At 46.0% G+C, this 21,610-nt stretch overlaps 1 protein-coding gene across 4 annotated transcripts in view; it reads right to left on the reverse strand.

The window, feature by feature from the left end:
• KIF6 (kinesin family member 6) overlaps positions 1–21,610 on the reverse strand; it is a 380,981-nt gene that overhangs the window by 22,999 nt on the left and 336,372 nt on the right. For all 4 annotated transcript variants that reach the window (XR_008680633.1, XM_055390330.2, XM_055390331.2 and 1 more), the window contains 2 exons: positions 3,154–3,238; positions 1,101–1,236 (listed from right to left, as the gene is read on the reverse strand). Coding sequence is in view for 3 of the 4 variants with exons in the window: in XM_055390330.2 (XP_055246305.1) it covers positions 1,101–1,236; positions 3,154–3,238 (221 nt within the window). In the remaining variant the exon portion in view is untranslated. The remainder of the gene's footprint in view (positions 1–1,100; positions 1,237–3,153; positions 3,239–21,610) is intronic.

Below are 21,610 nucleotides of genomic sequence, written 5' to 3' on the forward strand. Positions count from 1 at the left end.
GTGCTAACACTTATGGAAAGGTCATTTTAGCCTTCATCAAACAGAAAACTTCTAAGAATTTGTCTAGGAAATATGCAAAAAATTATCTGCAAATATGTTTTGAGTAAAAAACTAGAAACAACCTAAATATTCAACGATAGGAGATTAAAACATATTTACATGATGGAACAGTAACAGCCATTAAAACAACGCTGTAGGATAATAACATGAAAAAGTAGCCATGCTATACAATTAATTTTTAAAAGCCATTTGTGATACTTGAACAGCTATGTTATTTATTATTATTATTATTATTATTATTATTATTTTGAGACAGGGCCTTGCTCAGTCACCCAGGCTGCAGTGCAGTGGGTCTATCACTGCTCACTGCAGCCTCGACCTCCCAGGCTCAAGCACTCTGCCCATCTCAGACTCCCAGGTAGCTGAGACGATAGGCACACACTACCACATAATTAGCCTGGCTAATTATTTTTATGTTCATTTTGGTAGAGACAGGGTCTTGCCATGTTAACCAGGCTGGTCTTGAACTCCTGGGCTCAAGTGATCGGCCTTCTGAAGTGCTGGGATTACAGGCATGAGCCACCGTGCCCAGCCTGATTCTATTTGTACAAAAACATATGGATATATATGCATAGAAATCAAGGTAAAAGAATATAATCAAACATGTTAATATCAATTACATTTAAGTAGAGGAATTATGGTGATTTTTACTTTCTTCTTTGTGTTTTTCTGCCTAGTAAAATTTCTATAATTCATATTCACATATATATGGCTATGATAAGAAAAACAATAAATGTCAGTAGGAAATCAGTGGAGAATATCACACAAAGCATTGGTGGCAAACCCACTGATTTTTGGGAGCTGCATCTTTTATCCCTAATTTTTCCATTAATCAGGCAGAATTTTAGGCATGAGAGCGAGGAAACAATGAACCCCTGCCCTTTTGTCATCCTTGTTACTACAGTAAGCACCTGCTTCATGAGCAGAGGCTGAGAGCATGGGGGCCTGTGGGTCACAGCCCCCACTGTGTCTCTTGACAGCCCCAATGGGGCTGCGTGACTGGCCCCTCCCCAGCTTCCCTGATGTTCCCCAGGCCATACCTGCAGGTTGGTGGCCTCCTCTGCCCACCAGACTTCAAACTCTTTCTGTAGCTTCACCTTGGCTTTGTCCATGAGCAGCTGCAAGTGCTCGATCTCCACCTTCAGGGCTTTCAGGCGAGTGAACATTGTTTTATACCTGCGGTGGAATCGGGGAAGAGTCAGGGCACTGCTGTCTTGAAAGCACGGCATGGATGCAGGGCTGTAAATGAATGGGGACCGTGCCTCAGAATCCCGGCAGAGCTGCCCTGGTGCTCAGGGACTGGGACCCTATAGGAGCTTCGGAGGCCAGGCTATGGCACCAGGGTTTGAGTCCATCACAGAGAAGCAGACGGAGACATTTTGGTCCAGTAGGCCCATGGGAATCTGTGTGTGTGAGATGAATAGCCTCTCCCCCAAGAATGAGAACTGCCATTTGCTGAGCACTTACTAAGGGATAAGCATTGCTGCAGGCACTCAACATATATAAACTCATTTAATCCTCCTCACAACCCTATGAAGGAGATACTATGATTATCACCTCCATTTTACAGATTCGGAACCTGAGACAGGTATGAAGAGGTTATATAACTTGCTCTATGGGACAGAGATAACTGAGGAGCCAGGATTTGAACCCAGGTGGTCTGGTTCTAGAACCACAGTCTTAACTGCCTCACCATTCCGCTGGCTCACCTTCATGCTGAGGGCCAAAAGTAACACTGTGCTTATGAACGCATACATATATTGGTTTTGAGAATGCTATAATGAATCAGAAATTGTCCAATAGGAAACAGTCCAATAGCCAGGCCGAAGAGATAAGTTGGCCTCTAAGGTGACACTGAGATTGGAAATGTAGGCCAAGGGGACAAGATGAAGATGGAGTAAAGACACAAGAAGAATGGGTTGGAGGCTGGGTGTGGTGGTTCACACCTGTAATCCCAGCACTTTGGGAGGCTGAGGCGGGTGGATCACCTGAGGTCAGGAGTTCGAGACCAACCTGAGCCTACATGGTGAAACCGTGTTTCTACTAAAAATACACAATTAGCTGGGTGTTGTGGTGCGTGGCTGTAATCCCAGCTACTCAAGAGGCTGAGGCAGGAGAACTGCTTGAACCCGGGAGATGGAGTTTGCAGTGAGCCAAGATCACACCACTGCACTGCAGCCTGGGAAACAAAGTGAGGCTCCATCTCAAAAAAAAAAAAAAAAAAAAAAAAAAAAAAAAAAAGCGGGGGGTATTGGAAAGAAACTGAAGAAAATGAACAGAACTAGGGAGAAGGTGGACGACTGGCAAGGGCCCCAAGGGAGTGGAGAGCGACAGCAGCGTGTGTGCTCAGGTAGACTTCTGTAGGAAGACACCTGCACATCTGCCAGGAGCGACCTGAAGACCAGCGCCTGGGGCTTTGATCTTCTGGGTGTGCGTCGGGGGCAGGGGCGGCGGTGCATGCCAGGTCAGCTGGGGGTTGGGGTGGGGCAGGGAGTGTGCTGCAGTGACACCACCAGCTCCTTGAGGCAGGGAAGATGACTGTAGTCTCTCCAGAGCCTACCCATGGCATGGGGGAGATAGCACACATGTGCTAAATGCATCAATGAATGAGTGGATGCAGCTTGATCAGCATGTGGAGCAAGATTCGGTGACCATGCTGTATATCAGGAATGGCTACATGCCTGTTTATGCTTGAGGCTCCTCACTCTGTAAGTGAAGTCGTTTGGAGACCCCAAATGCCTGCGGCTGCATGAGAGTATGACGTTCTCAGGACTCGGAGGGAAGTGGACTTCAGCCATAGGCGTGCGGAAAACCACCGTGGTCATATTTCTTGGCTCCCGTAGGTGGCAGCAGTGGACAAGCCCAGCTGCTTCCCGGGCCTGGCTTGGCTTGTTCTGCATTCTAACCTCACACTGCCTGGGGTCCTGCCTTTCACACCTGCCTGCTCAAAGGCAGCCCCTCCTCCTCCTGCTGTTCTAGGATCCAGCTGCTGGACCCACATCCCTGAGTAGCTGCAGCCCTGGGAAGCTCCAGGACGACACTGAGACCCTGGGAGGCTGGGCTCGGACTGTGTGTGGCTAAAAGGAAGGGCACCTTCTCTTTTCTTCCTCCAGTTGTGATCGCAGCTTCTCCTCCTGCTGGTCTGGCATCAGAGGCACGGCCATGTTTTCTGAGATTCCTGTAGAAGGAAGGTGCCAATGGGATGGTGAGAAAGAAAGGTAAAAGGAAGAGTGTGATATTTGGGCAGATGACAGAGTTCAAGGGCACCCCAAGAAGAAAGGAGCCCCTGTGGGTTCCTTCTGGGGCCTCTTGGTGGCAACCTCTGCTCAGCTGAAAGCCCTGAGAGGAGCAGCTTCCAGGGTTATTGTCCCTCTGCTGTCCCTCCCACTGCCAACATCTGTCACTGGAAGGGAATCTTCCTCTGTGTCTACTAATCCTTTTACTATTGAGCTCATTCATTTCCTGTTGAGTTTCCAGGGAAGACGCAAAATAGCATTTCCCCATCCTCTGATAAAGAGCCTTTCAGGGCTGGGTACAGTGGCTCACGCTTGTAATCCCAGCACTTTGGGAGGCCAAGGCAGGAGGATCACCTGAGGTTAGGAGTTCGAGACTGGCCTGGCCAACATGGTCAAACCCCGTCTCTACTAAAAATACAAAAATTAGCTGGGCGTGGTGGCGGGCACCTATAATCCCAGCTACTCGGGAGGCTGAGGCAGGAGAATTGCTTGAACCTGGGAGGCGGAGGTTGCAGTGAGCCGAGATCATGCCATTGCACTCCAGCTTGGGCAACAAGAGAGAAACTGCATCTCAAACAAACAAAAACAAACAGATAAACAAAAACAAAAGCCCTTCACAAAAAAAGGAAACCTCTCTAAACCATCTGACATCTTTCTCTGCACAGGTGGAGGTGCTTAATTTCCAGCCTCAGAATCGTGTCTCCTGTTTTTCACTCCCTCTGCAGCAGTGGTTCTCAAGCCTGATGAACGTAGGCCATGTTAATTCACAACCAGGGATGAGCCCAAGCCTTGGCGACGGGACCATCATGAGGCCCAGGGGAGGGCTGAGCACGTCAGCAGGGATCAGCTGCTGCGTGTGTCTGCGTCCCTGCTGATGCCGACCTCTGTCTTCCCCCACATGACTGCCACTGGTGCCTGGTTGCCTGCTCTGGCTAGTGTGCTCATCTGAAGCTGGCTGTCTCCTAGCCCAGAGTGTGGGGACTTTTTATTCTTCTAGGAGTCTCTTCGTGGTTGCCCTGCTTTGCTGAGCTCCACAGACAACATCCTAGAAGTCGTACAGCCCTGCTTTTTACTCTATGTAAGGAAGACTCTGCTACAGTCCATGTGCTTCCAGACATGCTCAGACTGAATCCTTATAGCATTTATTTGTGATAAGTGTTATTATGCCCATTTTACAGATAAGGATATTGAGGTTCAAAGAGGGTAAACTGCCCAAGTTATGTGGCTAACTTCAGGAAACTTGGATTCAAAAATCCCTTGTATAACATTTCTGACGAGGGTCATCTGCTTTCTGCTCAAATACTTGCAGGGATGAGGAGCTCACTGCTTTGCAGGATAGCGCATTTCATGGTGGACAGCTCTGTTTCCTCCTACTTTTGAGCCAAGACATTTCCCGCTAACTTCTTTTCACCTCTACTTTGGCTCTTTGGAGCAGCGTAGCATATCTTTCTTCTTAATCTGATGGTCCCTTAAATATCTGAACAACAACATCAAAATATCACGTGTCTGGAACTTTTTTTTTTTTGAGATGGAGTCTCACACTGTCGCCAGGCTAGAGTGCAGCAGCGTGATCTCCACTGACTGCAACCTCTGCCTCCCAGGTTCAAGCGATTCTCCTGCCTCAGCCTCCTGAGTAGCTGGGATGTAGTCCATCCCAGGGTGGTGTGGTAGTGGTGTGGTGCACACCACCACGCCCAGCTAATTTTTGTATTTTTAGTAGAGATGGGGTTTCACCATGTTGGCTGGGATGGTCTCGATCTCTTGACCTCATGATCCACCCACCTCGGCCTCCTAAAGTGTTGGGATTACAGGTGTGAGCCACCGTGCCCAGCCCCCTTTTTTTTCTTAGACTGACTCCTGCTCAATCCCTCACCTGAAGTCTCAGTGACCTGGTTACTTTCCCATTTATCTTAAGTGTGAAGGCTAGGTCTGGACATAATACTTCCATGGGTCTGAAAGGTATAGAGTAGAGTAGGGCTCCTCTTACCTTTTAAAAATTTAAGCTCTATATTTTTGTAGTAGGTGAATTACTAACAATGACCATTTACTGGGGACTTTCTATGTTCTAAGTTCTGCCAAATTCTACTAGGCACTGGGCTAGGTCCTCCATGTACCCTATTGCTAATTCTCAAAATAACCCTTCAAGGATGGCATTGCCATCTTGTTTCAGCTAGATTCTTGGTCTCAGAGAGGGCCATGGATAACCCAAGGTTACACAGCTACTAAATAGCAGAGCTGGGATGTGAACCCATTTGTTTTTTTCTGATTCCAAGGAGCTAAATGTTTCTACCAGACAGCCTCCCCAATACTGCTTGTGATTTTTAGCAGCTCTGTCGTGGTTGGCCCCTATTAAGCTTGTGGTCAGTTTTAAAACTTGCATTTTTTTAAATAAGTGATTGTTAAAATGCATCCTGTTTCAGTGTGATTGTCCTTTTGATCCCAAAGGCAACACTTCACATTTATTGGCAGCCTAGTCTGCTGAGAGGTCCTTATTCTGTCACGCCATTATTCTTCCCCTTTGACTCCCTTACCCATTTGTTACCTGTGTCTTTTGTGTCATTAGCTTATTGATAACTATGCTAACTGGATCACGATTCTGTCTGTCATCTTCCAGGTGCCAGTGACCCCCCTTTTCCTTATGTCAATTGCCAACTTTAAATCGACAGGCAGAGCAACTGTCTTATTTCATTATCTAAACACAGGACATGCAGATACCATCAACATCCCACCTGAAGTCCACACTGTCATCTGTGTTGGTGCAATTTATTGGCTCAGATGAGGCAGCCCGCCTGTCCACATCACCCACAGCCCCCCAAGTCTCAGGCACAGGAAGCCCTCAAGGGCAGAGATTGGGGTCCTCCTGCTCTTAGTGTCTTCCCCCAGTGCTGTGTTCAGACTCCATGAGTCACTCCATGAGGGTGACTCAGTGCCTCGCATGTTTGCTGGCCTTGCCTTCTTTGAAAGTCATCAGACATGATAAACTGAAGGAAGTATCTTAATATGAAACCGACAATGGTAGGACTTTCAATGGACAAACAATTCCTTTTTAAAAAGTTTCAGAAATGGGCCCAGGTATCTTCCAGCTGGCTAAAAAAGTAACACTGTGAATTTCCTTCCTCCTTTTAACACTTTTGTCCCCACCCCAAGGACACCCCCAAAAAATTCAGTGAAGCCCCACTCTGCGGTGACTGGCTAGACGTCCCGCTGCAAGCCCAGTATGTGAGAGACTGCTGGAGGCGGGCCGAGGAAGGGCTGCTGGACTCACACAGGGCCATCTCACCTGGCCAGAAGAGGCGGTCTCCAGGGCTTGGTGAACAGACAGCCGAAGGTAGGAGGGACGGCCAGGGCGGCCTGCTTTTCCATATAAAGGCTGCAGTCACCCCATGTGAATGCAGAGCCCCTCTGTAGGAGGCAGGCTCTTGCCTTACCCCATGGCTGGTTGTCTTTTCCTTGGGCATCTTGCAGGTTCCCTGGCAGGTCACAGAGTCTCAGGTGCCCTGGAAGTGTGTGGGGTGCTCGGGAGCCTTAGGCAAGGAGCACATTCTGAATGCAGCTGACACAAGCACGGAATGATAACATTAACGCCATCTGGGGAGTCGCTCGAGCCCATTCCCCGCGCAACACCACTTTCATTCTCACCACCTCAGCTGGCAGACATGATCATCTCTGCTTCACAATCAGGAAGACCAAGGCTTAGGGTGACTGGGTGGCTTGTGCGATGCCACAAAGCTACCAAATAGCAGCGCCAGGCTTTGGATCCAAGTCTAGTCACTCATCCGCTTATTTAACAAATGTTTATCGAGCATTGACTATGTGCCTGCCCCTGTTCTAGGGGGATTCCAGTGGGGAAGACAGACACTAAAACCACAAACAATTGAGTCTGCAACATCATGCTGGGGATCGGAAGGTACTATGAGGAATGACAAAGCTGGGTAAAAAGACAGGATGACAGGGTGGAGGACTGCCATGCTAGGTAGGGTGGGTGAGGGCCTCTAAGCGGGGGGACATTTGAGCAGTGACCTGAATGGAGGAAGGGAACAGGCATGCAGAAATCGGGGCACAGAATGTACAACAGTAAGTGCAAAGGGCCTGAGGTGTGAGCCTGCTTGCTGCATCTAACAACGAGAAGGCCAGGGCGCCTGAGCGGTTGGTAAGGGAAATCGTGGTGAGAGCTGAAGTCAGTGAAGAAACTGAGGCCAGACCCTGGAGGATCTTGGGAGCCATGGTAAGGACACTGGCTTTGAGAGAGATGGGAGTATTTTGAGGAGAGGAATGGGCTCGATCTATTCCTTTAAAAGCTAAGTTGAGCGTTTTTTGTTTTTTTTTTTACTGATCAAGACAAAGGTACTCCAAATTGAACAACAGTTAATGTGGAGGTGGCGCCAGGAAGCCGGGAGTCTGTTGAAAGGGTCTGGGAAAGAAAGCTGGGGCAAGGGACCTTGGGAAGCCAGAATGAGGGCACAGCACACCCCACGACACAAACTACCCACGTTGTCATGACAACCAAATGGGCCTGCTGCCCAAGGTGATGTCTGCTTGGTGAAATGCATTGCAGCCTCACCAGGAGACAGCCTCTGGCTGCTTCTGATATGTTCTGAGGCTTGGCTCATCAGTAACCTCTGAAGAGAAATAGGGGCTGGGAACTCAAAGGGAACCAAAGAAAAGCCACTGAGCAAGAACAGAAGAAGAGGGAGTAACTACAAAGGGCATTTGAGTTTTGTAGGTCTCCATCCCCACGGGGACTCTGGCCAGGGACAGAGCCTCCCATCACCTGACAGGAGGCACAGGGAGCCCTCCTTTCAAGGACAGGATTCTGGCTGGGACAGCGGCACAGGAGCTCACAGTGCCGAGTGGCCTGCGAGGTCACACTGTTCATCTGTGGGGAGGCAGCTGCCTCTAAAGCAGTACAAAAGCAAGAGAAGGGTTTCACTCAGTGGCTGTAGGTCTGAATGGCACACAGGAAGAAGCCCTGAGCAGTCAAACAGTAACTGAAGCTTCAAGTTGGGAGGACGCACAGATGCACAGTCCCAGGCTGACCTTATCTCTGAAGTCACGGGTGTTTTGGAATTAGCCGTGCAAGGACCAGAAGGGCTCTTGCTGGGAAGGCCAGTCAAGATGTGGACCCCCTCCTTCCTGACATAATTTCTACTGGAAAGATCTCTGCAACTCCTTGTCCCACTTCCCCATGCCCTCCTCTCAAACGCTCTCTCTCCCACGCGGTTATCTGATATTTGAAATGTGCAGAATCGTTTTTTTGGTTCAGTGGTTCTCAACTGGGGGTGCACATCAGAATCACTTAAGGAGCTTGTAAAAGCACACAGACAGCTGAGCCCTACTCCAGACCTACTGAGTTAAAATTTGTCGATAGGGTCTCCTGGTGATTCCAATGCTCACCCCTTGTTAAGAAACACTGCTTATGGCTTCAAGCCCGGTTTCAATGCAAGTACTCTGTGCAGAAGTTACTGAGAATACAGGCCCTGCAGAAGTTTAGATAGGATGGTGTGTAGGAGCCAGCACGTCCCCTACATGCCTGCCTGCTTTCCAGACTTTTGGGAGCCACTGTGATAAAGGTAAAAAGGGCTTCAGGGGTTTGCAACCAGGAAAGCACACTCTCTGTAAGGTTGAAACTGCCTGCATCGGGCCCTTGTAGGTGCTTGATAAAATCTGAATAACCATAACCATCGCACAGCTGCTACATGGGTTAGGAACTTCATATGTATTGTCTTGTATAATCTACAACTCCCACTCCAGGTGGGGAAACTGAGCTTTGATAGAGGAAGTAATCGCCCAGGATGGCACTGCTAGTAAGCAGAGCTAGTGGGAGAACTGGCTCTGTCCGATTTCAAAGCTGGTGCTCTTTCCTCTGTAAGTGATTCCAATAATGAAGGAAGCCACAGGGCAGATTATTGAAGTCTGTATTGACTCGTCGTTGGTATTTGAAGGTGTTGCTCTTTTCCATGAATGCCTTTCAGATCTGGGGCTGGGGCTGAGAGACAGTCTTAGTGTCTTCCCCTGGTGCTGGCCTGTGAAGTCTGCCCTTTAATAACCGAAATCCATGACCTGTGCCCCAATCCCATATGGCATTTGCAGCTTGCCTGCTAGGTGTGAGGAGCTATATACCCACTCTCCAGGGTCAGCCCACAGAATGCCCACAGCCAGCCTGTTCCATGCCCTTGGCTGGACTAGGAATCCTAAAGAAGATGATGTTGAAATTTCCAAGCATTCACCAAAGCCAAAAGGGGCCCTCTGGGCCTCTGTAGAGCAAAGGCTGTGGGGCCCACATGGCTGTCACCTAACCAGTGCCCTGCGTGGGAAGGGGAAGTGAGTTATGTGGCTCTACCATGGCAGACAAGACATCAGAGCCAGGAGGCATTCCAGGTGGTCGTCTTGGCTATCCAGCTATCCAACTAATGATTCATTTGCTGAATACCCACTCTGGGCCTCCTTGGGGCTCAGCTGTCTCACACAACCATAGATCACTTCAGCCTCACCTTGTTTGAGAAGTCAAAGTGTCTATTCTTACGGAGATTGATGGTGTTCATAGCTCAATTACCACAATGGTCAGCAGCTCAGAGGCAAAGATTCTGGCTTCCCAATCAGACCATTTCCTGTTTAATGGCTCAAATTTATTGTCAGCTGGAGCCGTCACATGCCGACGGGTGCTCAGTGCTGCCATCCATCCTGGTGCTGATTTTGTAACACCTTAGTGGACCCAAGCATGCCCAGATTTAAGGGTGTGCTGAATGACCCTGCGGACACATGGCTATGCCTGATAATTTCTTGGGCACACTCACCCCCACTGCCACAGGCCCTGTGCTCACTGCCACTGCCTTCCCCTCAGGAAGAGCAGGGCACTCTGTGAGAAGATAAATGGCTGTGCTTTAGTACAATCAGAAACGTGCCAGATGCCTGCTTGTAGCAAAACCCAGGCCTTGACAGTCCCCTCATAGAAGGCCATCCACCATCTCTTCCTGTGTGAGTAATCTTCCCTGCTATGACTGTGGGCCTCTCTGTCCAAGGTTGTCCCCCTGGGATGGCAGCCTCTCTCCTTCAGATCTGCTCCTTCTCACCAGCATGTTCTCTGTGGAGGAGGCAGACCGTAAAGTCAGAGGGTCAGCGTGTACTAGGGTCAGTCAGCAATATAAAGGAGACCCTAGGGCCATACACCATACACAGGGAAGACATTCCTAATCTTATTACTGCTTGAACTTGGCATGGATCCCATTCGTGGTCACCTCTGTTCAAATGGGAGCTCTCTGTCATCTCTCTCCACGACTCTTCTGCTGGAACCCCAGATCCATCTTTTGGTTACTGGTCTGCATTTCTCTTATCACCACCACTAAGAGCCTGGCTTGGTGATTTCTGGGTCTGACCCACAAGGTTCCCCTTTTTCCCTGGTGCACAGCACCTCTCCCAGCCTACCCCTCCAGGGGCAGCCTTCCAGTCCACTGTGACTTTCTCTCTCCTCCACTGGAAGTGTGCCTGAAGTTCTGAACTCAGGTTTCTCTCAAAGCTCTGAGTACCTTGGCAGTTCTCCCTCCTGTCACTTAAGCCTCATGGACTCGTGGTGACCATATGGCTCAGTGCAGTGGCTTCTTAGAGACATTAGTAGGAAACTTGGCATGCCTACAATCCAGCTGCATCTTTATTGCACTGGACCAGCCAGGGGGCAGTGTTCTCAGGACGCATATGATCTTCTGGGGAGAGCAGTTTTTCTTGCACCTATAAGAGCCAGCACAGGCATTCTTCCTATGAAAACCTCTAATGAAGATGGTTAGTAGGGTTCCATTGATTCTCTTGACTGGCTAATTAGAGAAATTTCAGGAGTTTTAAAAATTGAGTTGTGGATCCTTCATCAAGCTGTCTTCCTCTTCTTTTGGAAAACATACCTGCTACTAGCCAATTTGTAAATTAATCCTTTCATTTGGCAATAATTTATCATATATTGGAGTCAAAAGTGAGTTCTGAGACAGACCACACAGTAGAACTGGCACATTTTCAAAGTGAAATGGCGAGAGCTGGCTAGACAACCCAAACACTCACATCAGCATTTGAAAAGGGCCAAAATAAATGTTTGACGAGAATTCCTTTAAAAAGAGCTAGCAGTTTGCCTAAGCCTACCTCCTCTCCCTCCTTGGGGGTGGTGTGTGTGGAGATGCTTCTTCCTCCCTCAGGGGCAGTGAAGGAGCCCGAGAGACCACGCAGAAAGTTTGCTGAGAATTCTCGGGGATCTGTGTGGGTGCTGGGGGTGGGGGGCAAGAAGGCCAGAGTGCACTACTGTCGATTTTTATTCAGGAGCTCTAGAGGGTGGGGCATGGGCTGATGATCTGCTAGTGGCAAGAGCAGGGTTACTACTGTGTTTCTGTTGACCCAACATGGGCTATAAGCACAGAAGAGAGGGAGGTTAGGGGCATTTTGGATCAGTGGTGTGCTGGTAAGTGTTTAACAACCAGCTCTCTGGAAGAAAAAAGCCCTGATTTTCAGTGTTTGCCAATTTTTGGGGTACAAATACTCCTGTTCAGTCTACCAACATGATGTTCCTGAATTTGGAGTTGGGAAAAAATGTACACGATCAGCCCTTGTGAGCCAGTGGGAGCTGGCTCCAGCACGCCTCTGAGCTCCTCTACCACAACACTTGACACTTACATTCTTTCTCACGGGGCCACCTAGAGGGGCAATGGGAATGCAGGAGAAGGAAACCTGGAGGCAGGCAACCTGGGGGTGGTATGCTGGGCCTATTCGTAGCTCATTGACTTCTCTACCCTCTTTTACCTTCCTTACACCCTCTGCCTTCTGTCTGGGCTCCTCCAGTGGGGAACAGCAGCAAGTTACTGGAGGGTAGGAGGAGAGAGAGGCCAAGCTGTTTCTTAATGGGAGACTTCTCTGCGGGGGTCACAAGCTGGACACATGGCTTGACTGAAGGTCACAGCTCGTATCAGATGGCCAGGGCTTTTCTGCACAGCCCTGACAGTCTTTAAATTCCAGTAACTTCTCCCTGTCTTGTCCAGGCCTAGGGACAGCAATGCTTCCTGCCTTGCTGCAGTGACTATCTCTGGGGTGCTCTCCCTTGCAGTTTCCCTACACTCTGCTTATGCCTCTGTAGATAGGTCTTTATCCAATTCTCTTCACAACGTCTCATCTGAGTGCTGACATCTGCTTCTTGTTAGGACCCTGACCCATATAGATTCAAACTGGGTAAGGAACCGCCCAATAAGGCACATTCCCTCAAGTTAAGGGACCTGCTGGTGAGGGATCTCCAGAGACCCATGAAACCACCCCAAATTAGGAAGAGTCTGCTTTGAATATCTACCAGGCCCAGAGAGTCCAAAGCCACATTGCAGCAGAACCATTCAAGTGAGATTTTACCAATGGCCCTTCCTCCCTTCCTTCTTTCCTCTAATCCCTTCTTGAGGAAATCGAGCCTTAGCAGGCTAAGGAAGGGAGGGAGTTAGAAAGAGAGATGACTATTTCCCTCTCCTCCTCACAGTTGGCCTGAGTTGGGGTAAGGCAGAGAAGTCTTATCTCTTGATGAAATCGGAATTATTAAGATTGCAATTACTATATAAAATGACCACTCTTTTTGGTTTGTAATTAACAATGAATGACCAATTCAGTCATGGGGTTGATCAATTTCCATCCAGGGGCAGAGGAAGAACTTTCCCTCCTATGAAGACGGGAAGAGACGGTGGGAGAACAACAAAAAAGTAACCTTCAGGGCACTTCCCTGTATCACTCATGTCAGGCACACCACCAACAGCTATTAAGTCCCTACCAAAAATTACAATGTGCCTGGAGAAGAAAATAAGTGGTAAATTTTCTGTTTTCACCTTTAAGTAAAATGATCCTGACATAAATGGTAGTGAGGAGAATTAAGATTAATCAGAATTGCATTGGGATTCACTTTTTACTACCACTTCTATCATAATGATTCCACTAAAACAGTAATTTTTATTGGATCTATGAAGCCTTGGAATCTAATCCTTCATAGAGTTCTGGGAATTATTATAAACCACTGCAAACACAAAAAGTTCAGAGAATGATATAAATAACACCCATGTACTGACTATATTTTGAAATATCTAAATAGTTTGCTGCAGTTTCATTTTTTAATTTTAAATAGAACATTACAGAATTGGTAGAAGCATCCTTCACAATTCACTACCCTTTCTCCTGGGCAGGCTCCTGGCTCTTTACAACAGCTCCCTCATGATTTCTCAAATAGATATCAGGATTTTCAAAATACCACTTAAAGCTTTCTGTTGGTTATTTGCACCCATCATTTGTATTTCAGCACAGCCAACCTTGGTTTCCTGTTGGTTGTTCTTTCCCAAACTAATCATCACCTTCTCTGGGGAGATGGGAAAGTCTTACCCAACTCCATTACACATGCAACAGAACTGTTCCTAGGAAACACCGAGGCCTTTCTTGGTCCGACATTTGCCAAGCACAGATGGTGATTTTCATCATGTGTAAAGGAAAAAGAGGACAGATGGAGGGGCCAGCCATAATACATTCTAGTCTAGCAGATGAGATGCAGAGGCTAGAATTTTGTCTTCTATATGTTTGGTCAAATGCCTAATTTGCTCAAAGCAGCAGCCATGATTTCTGCACATTTGCATGATGAAAAAAATGGCTCTGGCAACTGGTAACAAGATCATCTGGGATCAGTGCTTAAAGGAATAGACAGCCCCTTCTTGGATGTGATTGCGTTTTTTTTGCAAGAAAGAGTAATCAATGGTGTCTGTGAGTAAATATGGCTAGAGCAGTGTAGTGACTGTGTCTTGTGGAGGTCTTCAATGCTGCTGGTGGCCCAGAGCCATGGTCAGCTCTGTGGCAAGGAGTCTGAAATTGTCTCTGTTTGCTGATGACTTGAATTTATATGTAGAAAACCCTAAAGACTCAACCAAAAAACTTTTGGTTGATAAGTGAGTTCAGTAAAGTTACAGGATACCAAATCAGCATATAAAAGCCAGTAGCATTTCTATATACTAACAACAAACTATCCGAAAGAGAAATTAAAAAAAAATTCCATTAATGATAGCAACAACAACAAAAAAACCCAAAGAACAAACAAAAAAAAATTGGGTTTAAATTTAACTAAGGAGGTATAATTGAAAACTACAAAACACTGATGAAAGAAATGGAAAAAAACCACGGATAAATGGAAAGATATCTTGTATTCATGGATTTGAAGAATTAATATTGTTAAAATATTCATACTACCCAAAGCAGCATATAGATTCAATGCAATCCTTATGAAAACTCCAATGTTATTTTTTTACAGAAATAGAAAAAAAATCCTAACATTCATCTGGAACCACAAAAGACCTTCAATAGTCAAAGTAATCTTGAGCAAAAGGAACAGAGCTGGAGGCATTACACTCTCTGTTTTTAAAATTTACTACAAAGCTATAGTAATCAAAACAGCAGGGCACTGTGATAAACAGACACATTGACCAATGCAACGGGAGAGAAACCCCAGAAATAAACCTACATATTTATGGCCAGTTGATTTTTGACCAAGGTGCCAAGATCATACAATGGGGAAACAACAGTTTCTTCAATAACAGGTGTTGGGAAAACTGGATATCCACATGCTCAAGAATAAAATTGGATCCCTATCTCAAACCATAAAGAAAAATTACCTCAAAATAGATGAAAGACTTAAATATAAGATCTGAAACTGTAAAACTACCAGAAAAAAACATAAGGGGAATAGTTCAACAACATTAATCTAGGCAATGATTTTCTGGCTATGACCCTGAAAGCACAGACAACAAAACAAACTTGCACAAATTGGATTATATCAGACTAAAACGCTTTTGCACAGCAAAGGAAACAATCAACAGACTAAAGAGATAACCCAGAGTGGAAAAAAATATTGGCAAACCATACATCTGATAAAGGGTTTATATTCAAAATATATAATGGACTCAAGCAACTCAACAGCAAGAAAACACATAACCCTATTAAAAAAATGGGCAAAGGACCTGAACGGAGATTTCTCTAATGAAGACAAACAAATGGCCAACAGGTTCATGAGAAGATGCTCAACATCCCTAATCATTAGGGAAATGCAAATTAAAATCACAATAAGATATCACCTCACACCTGTTAAAATGGCTACAAGAAAGATGAAAGATAAGTGTTGGTGAGGATGTGGAGAAAAGAGAACCCTTGTACACTGTTGGTGGAAATGTAAATTGGTACAGTTGTCATAGAAAACAGTATGGAGGTTGTTCAAAATACTAAAATAGAACCACCATGTGATCCAGCAACCTTGCTTCTGGGTATATATCTGAAGGAACTGAAATCAGTATGTTGAAGAGATATCTGCATTTCCATGTTCATTGTAGCATTGTTCACAATAGCCACGACATTGAATCAACCCATCAACAGATGAATGGATAAATAAAATGTGGTATATATACACAATGGAATACTATTAACCCTTAAACGAGAAGGAAATTCTGTCATTTCCAACAACATGAATGAAACTGGAGGACATTATGCTAAGTTAAATAAGCCAGGCACAGAAAGACAAATAGTGCATGATCTCACTTATGTGAGAATCTGAAATAGTTGAACTCATAGAAATAGAGGCTAGAATGGTGGTTACCAGGGGTGGGAGGTCAGGAGAGGGAGATGTTGGTCAAAGGGTACAAAGTTTCAATTAGATAGGAGGAATGTTTTTGAGATCTATTGCACAGCAGTGTGAACACAAGGAGTAATAATGGACATTTCAAAATTGCTGGGAGTAAATTTCAAATGTCTCACCACAAAAAAAATCATGGGTGAGGCAATGAATATGTTAATTAGCTTGATTTAAACATTCTACATTGTATACACATATCACAACATCACAATGTACCCCCAAAATATATATAATTATGGCTTTTCAATTAGAAATAATATTAAGAGAAGCAAACAAAAATACCAAAAATGGTTGAGTAATGAATGGCAAATTTCCTCTCTCTGCTTGAGCTGGGACATCGATCTCCTGCCCTTGGACGTTGGCACTCTGGCACTCAGGCCTTTGGACTCAGACTGGGACTTACATTTTTGGCTGCCCTGGTTCCCAGGCCTGCAGGTTTGGACTAGAACTACAGCTAGACTTTCCTGGGCCCGCAGCTTGCAGATGGCAGATCATAGGATTTCTCAGCCTCCACATTGAGTGAGCCAATTCCTTCCAAAAAATCTCTCTCCATATATCAATATATTTCCTATTGGTTCTGCTTATCTGGACAACCCTGACCAATACACAGGGTGAATGCTCTTTTTGCTAAACCACAGTTGCTATTGCAGGCTGGCACCAGGGCTGACATAGAGTCTTCCTCTGCCCTCCAGAATGGTTGGTGCGGGAGCCTTAAACCACTCAATGGGTCTGAACCCTTGGCAGTTGGGAACTGGCAGGCAAATGGTGTGCGGGCTCCTCCTCACTCCCAGCTTCTCCCTTGAGCATGGAAATTCGGCTAAGGACCTCATGTCACTGAGGATGGCCCTATATTCACAAGCAACTGTGGATTAGAATTAAGTGGTGAGACACACTGTTGATGGTTTTACAGAGTTACCTGAATTCTTTTGGAACCGACTGAGATGTCATCTCAGCCTTAGAGGGCAGCTGCATCCTTTATATCCTGCCTTATTTCAAGGAGTCAACAATTTTATTTCTGAGAGGGTGAAAACATCTGTAATCCATCCAAGCTCTCCCATGTCTCCGCACCAAGGTTGCGAGTGTTTTCTGCATGTCTGAAGGAAGCCTGCCTTCACAGAGGTAATCCTGTGACACTTGAGGGCTGTGGAGTGCTAGAGATTCATCTGTTCATTCAACAAGCAGTCAGCGAAGGCCAGCTAAGCCTCAGGAACTGTGCCCGGCACTGGGCTATCATCTGGTCCAACCATGTCATTTTACAGATGTAGAAACCTGAGCGCAGAGCCCCTCAGCTGCTGGCACATCTTTAAGGCAAAAATGTGATGCCTAAGTTTCACTCATTCATTCAATAAACACTTATGGAGGACCTACTGCGTGACAGTCAGTGTGCTTGGTGTTGGGGAAAGAAAGACAATCTGTCCAGCGGGGGAGACACAGACTAATCATCACTGTCTAGTGTGACTAGCTGCATCACAGAGGGATATGCAGAGTTCTGTGTGAGCCCAGAGGGAGCTGAGATAGCTCTGGGGAGGGGAAGTTTGGACTATCTGACTTTGGAAATGTTTTAAACAGAGCCATGATATCGGAAGAAAGAAGATATATTAAAAGCTGCAGAACTCTTTCTTCAAATACAAGCTTAATGGAAAAAAAAAAAAAGATCTGAAGTTGTTTTAGTTGAATTTGAGTGGGTGAGAATCCCAAAGCTGCGCTGTTTGCACAGTGGCTGTCCTCACCCTTGCCTCGTGGTCCTGAAGGGGCTGTGGAGACCATCTAGGCTGCACAGAGCACATTTTGCAGACCACTGGGCTAGAGGATGCTGGAAGATCCCCTTCCGTTGTTTTCTCTTTTTCTTTTTTCTTTTTTTTTAAATTTGCTGTCTCCCAGGCTGTAGTGCAGTGGCTCACAGCAGTCTTGACTTCAAGGAATCTTCCCGCCTTAGCCTCCCAAGTAGCTAGGACTACAGGTATGTGCTGCTGTACCTGGCTAATTTTTTAATCTTTTCTAGAAATGAGGTCTCGCTATGCTGCCCAGGCTGGTCTCCAACTGCTGGCCTCAAGCGATTCTCCTACCTTGGCCTCCCAAAGTGCTGAGATTACAGGTATGAGCCACTGTGCCTGCCCCGCCGTCCCCCATCCCCCCATCCCCCCCCAACCCCGGTTTCACTTCAGTCTCAATCAGTGGTTCCTCTCCATATCCTTGGATTCCCAGTTTCACACACTGGATCATGCTAGGTGCTCAGTGAAATCTGGGGAATAAATGGTTGACAGTCTGGCCTTTTGCTTTCTCTTAAATTTGTTGTCCCTAGGTGCAGAACTCCAAAAAGCATTTCAAAACTCAGTCTTTACCAATTTTACATCAAATGGGAGAAAGTGGCATCAACAGCCGAGGCCTGTCTTTGAAGAACAACGGGGATGCCACAAGAGGTCACTGCAGGAATGCTGGTTGGGGGAAAAGAGCCCTCTCAGAGGACTAAACTAGAACAACGCAGTGAAACAGGGAGCCAGCAGCTTCAGAGCCTCTCTCCAACCCGTAAGGCCCTTGCAGGGGACTCAGAGCTGCCTCTGCCTGATTTCCCGGGTCAGGTAGTGAAACACCAGCCAGTGGCAATCCCAGGGCTCCACGTGGCATCACAGTCGAATGGCTTGTTCTTGGGGGCTGCTTTTGTTCAAGGAGATCTTTGTTCCTGGGGCAGTGAGAAGAGGGAGGAGGGAGGTGGAAAGAGGGGTAGTGCCCAAGAGGTAGTATTCGTGGGGGAATCTCAGCCATCCTTTGGAACTTGTTGATCTTAAGTTTAAGATATTTTCTTTTTTTAATTAATACTATCAGTATAACTATCTTCTATAACAGTATATGAAACATGCTCGCTGTCGAGGAAATGGGATGTTCCAGTAAGCTCTGTTTTCACAGAAGTTGGGTCAAGGGGTAAACGCAGAGAAGCGTAAATGCAGAGAAACCCCCATCCCGCACACAAACACACAAACCACACACAAATATAACACGTACAACGTATCCATACCACCAACACACCACACACACACACAAACCCACAAACCACACACACATACACACCATACACACAAGCACAAAACACATCTACAACACATACAACATATCCAACATACCACATACACACATACCACATGCCACATATACATACAATACATACAACATACCCACATTGCACACATACCACATATACACATACATACAACACATATCCATACCACATACACACACACCACATGCCGAATATACACAGCACACACGTACATACACAACAGACACACGCATACACACTCCCCAACTAACCCAAACTATTTCCCACTCTTCTCTGTGGTTCAGAATCCTGCCCATTCCTCAAGACTCAGCCCAGGCCTGTGGTCTTGGTGACAACCCCCCAGGGCCACTCCTTCTGGTAAGAACGGGAAGTTCTCATGGCCTGTCCCTCTCACCTGACACATTTCACATGCTGTTTGGTAGTGTGATGTATCTTTTAAATTTTAACCACAGGCACCTGTTAAGGGTTTTGATTGTGAACTGAACAAGATCCAGCCCTGATCAAATATTGCTTAGAAGAGATATTTGAGAGAGGCCACAGCCCACGTTCCTGGGGCTGGATTCTTCCAGTTTTAGTCCTGCTCTGTGTGGCCATCAGAAAGCTGAGTACCCGGATCCTATTATCTTGGCCGCTCACATAAACGCTTTCAGTGAGCTATGCTTTAATGTCAGGCCTCTAGCTTTTATAGAGGGTCGATACAAGAATCATCTGGTTGAATAACATTTCGGTATCTTTTGTAAAACTGCAGTTGAAGACATCGTTCACTGTGTCACTCAGTGTCCTTTATACAAGGATCCACACGATAAATTCTGGCTTGTATTTAGTTCCAGGAAGAAATTCTATTTTCTGCAGATAAATTAGTTAGTATGCTTCCTGCTGTCAGAAAATGAAAACTATGTAACTCTGGGTGCCTCTTTTTTTTGCTTAGCAGCTAGACAAGAGAGAGCCAAATTTATTGCCTGTGTGTTGTAATTTGCTCAGCTGTGGAGTCCAAAAGCACTTATGCCTTCTACTTCTTTTAAATGGACTTATTTTATTTTATGCTCAAATGTCTCATTGTGCTTTTGCAAAATGTGTGAGTCTGGAAGTCACCTGGGGAAGCATTCATCTGGCCATTGACTTGGCCTATTTATTGCTTGTGCTGGCTGCTAGGGATTCGAAGATGAATTTGACTGCACCCACCTTTCCTGGAGCTCACATTTTAGCATGGAGAATATATATGGAAATAAATAATTACAAAATAGGGTTGGTGCTTTAACAGAGACCCATGAGGCGGAGGCAAAAGCAGATTTTGGGAGAAGGGGTCAGGGAAGGCTTCACAGAGGAGGTCAATGTTGAATTGGTTTTGTGGCTACAGTGGGAAGAGGACAGTGAATGGAAGAATGTAGGTAGCTGAATCTGATACTTAAAAAAAGGAGTTGTCTTTTTATGCACGTGTCAACTCATCCTGGTTAGATTGGAAACTCTTTGAGGGCAGGCACTGGATACAGGCCTCTGTGGATTCCATGATGCCTGGCAAAGTGCTAAGGGCAGTGCAGCGTGATGGCTGGAACACCGCTCTGGACCCAGGCTACTGGCCTTGCATCCACAGCGGAGCAAAGTTAGGCAGGTTTCCTTAACCCCTTTGAGCCTTAAATGTAAAGTGAGGATAATAGTAACATCTACGTCATTGGGTTGTGAGCATTAAAGAAAGAAACACATGTAGAGAACTTAGTAACATGCCTGGCACATGGTAAAGTACTCAAGAAACATTTGCTGATTAGTCTCATCTGCATTATTAACAATACTAAATCATTTGGGGTCGATAGTACAGTAAAGTGGTAAAAACACACACAACTGAATTCAGCAAAGCACTCTCAGCTCAGCTAGCTGAATCTAGTTAAGTTAGTATCATTTCCAACTGATGCCTAATTTAAAAATAACATTGTTCTATTGTTTCCTGAAATAGTGTGTGGGAGTCAGCCCTCCTATAAGCCCTGATGATGTTCTTAGAGATGGTTATTGATGTTTGTCTTAAAAGACACCCCCAGCTCTGACTGTCACATCTAGGGAGCTCACAAGGTACAATGCTTCTTCAGCCTCCTTTTTGTCTTCATTAGTTCTCCTGTCCACTAAGTTTTAAAAGGACCAGGGTTCGGTAGATGTTTATGTTTCCTGATGTATCTTGGGTGAGTTGTAAATGAAGAAAGAACCACAGTCTTGACTTTCAGCCAGGAAAGAGAGTAGGAATCCTTATAAAAGCACATGCACAGTCACGCATGTGTGCACATGCATGCGCGCACACACACACGCACACACCCGGCCATGAAAGGGCCATCCATATGCCATTGGTGTGGTGGCAAATGTTTAACAGCCACTCTTTGGAAAAAAAAAAGCCACATTTATAATACTTGCCAATTTCCTTGGTGTAAATATTTCCAGCATGGCTGATTTGAAGCCACCAGTATGATCTCGCTAAATGTGGATTTGGGAAGAGAGGCACAGCAGCACCTCGTCACACAGTGTTCCCACCACACAGATACAGTGGATACAGATCACTTCAAAAGCACAGATAATAACACAATGTAGTAAATTAACTAGGAAGTGGTGAATTTTGAGTATTTG

This window comes from Gorilla gorilla, chromosome 5 (genome assembly GCF_029281585.2).
Source record: "Gorilla gorilla gorilla isolate KB3781 chromosome 5, NHGRI_mGorGor1-v2.1_pri, whole genome shotgun sequence".
NCBI classification, from domain to species: domain Eukaryota; kingdom Metazoa; phylum Chordata; class Mammalia; order Primates; family Hominidae; genus Gorilla; species Gorilla gorilla.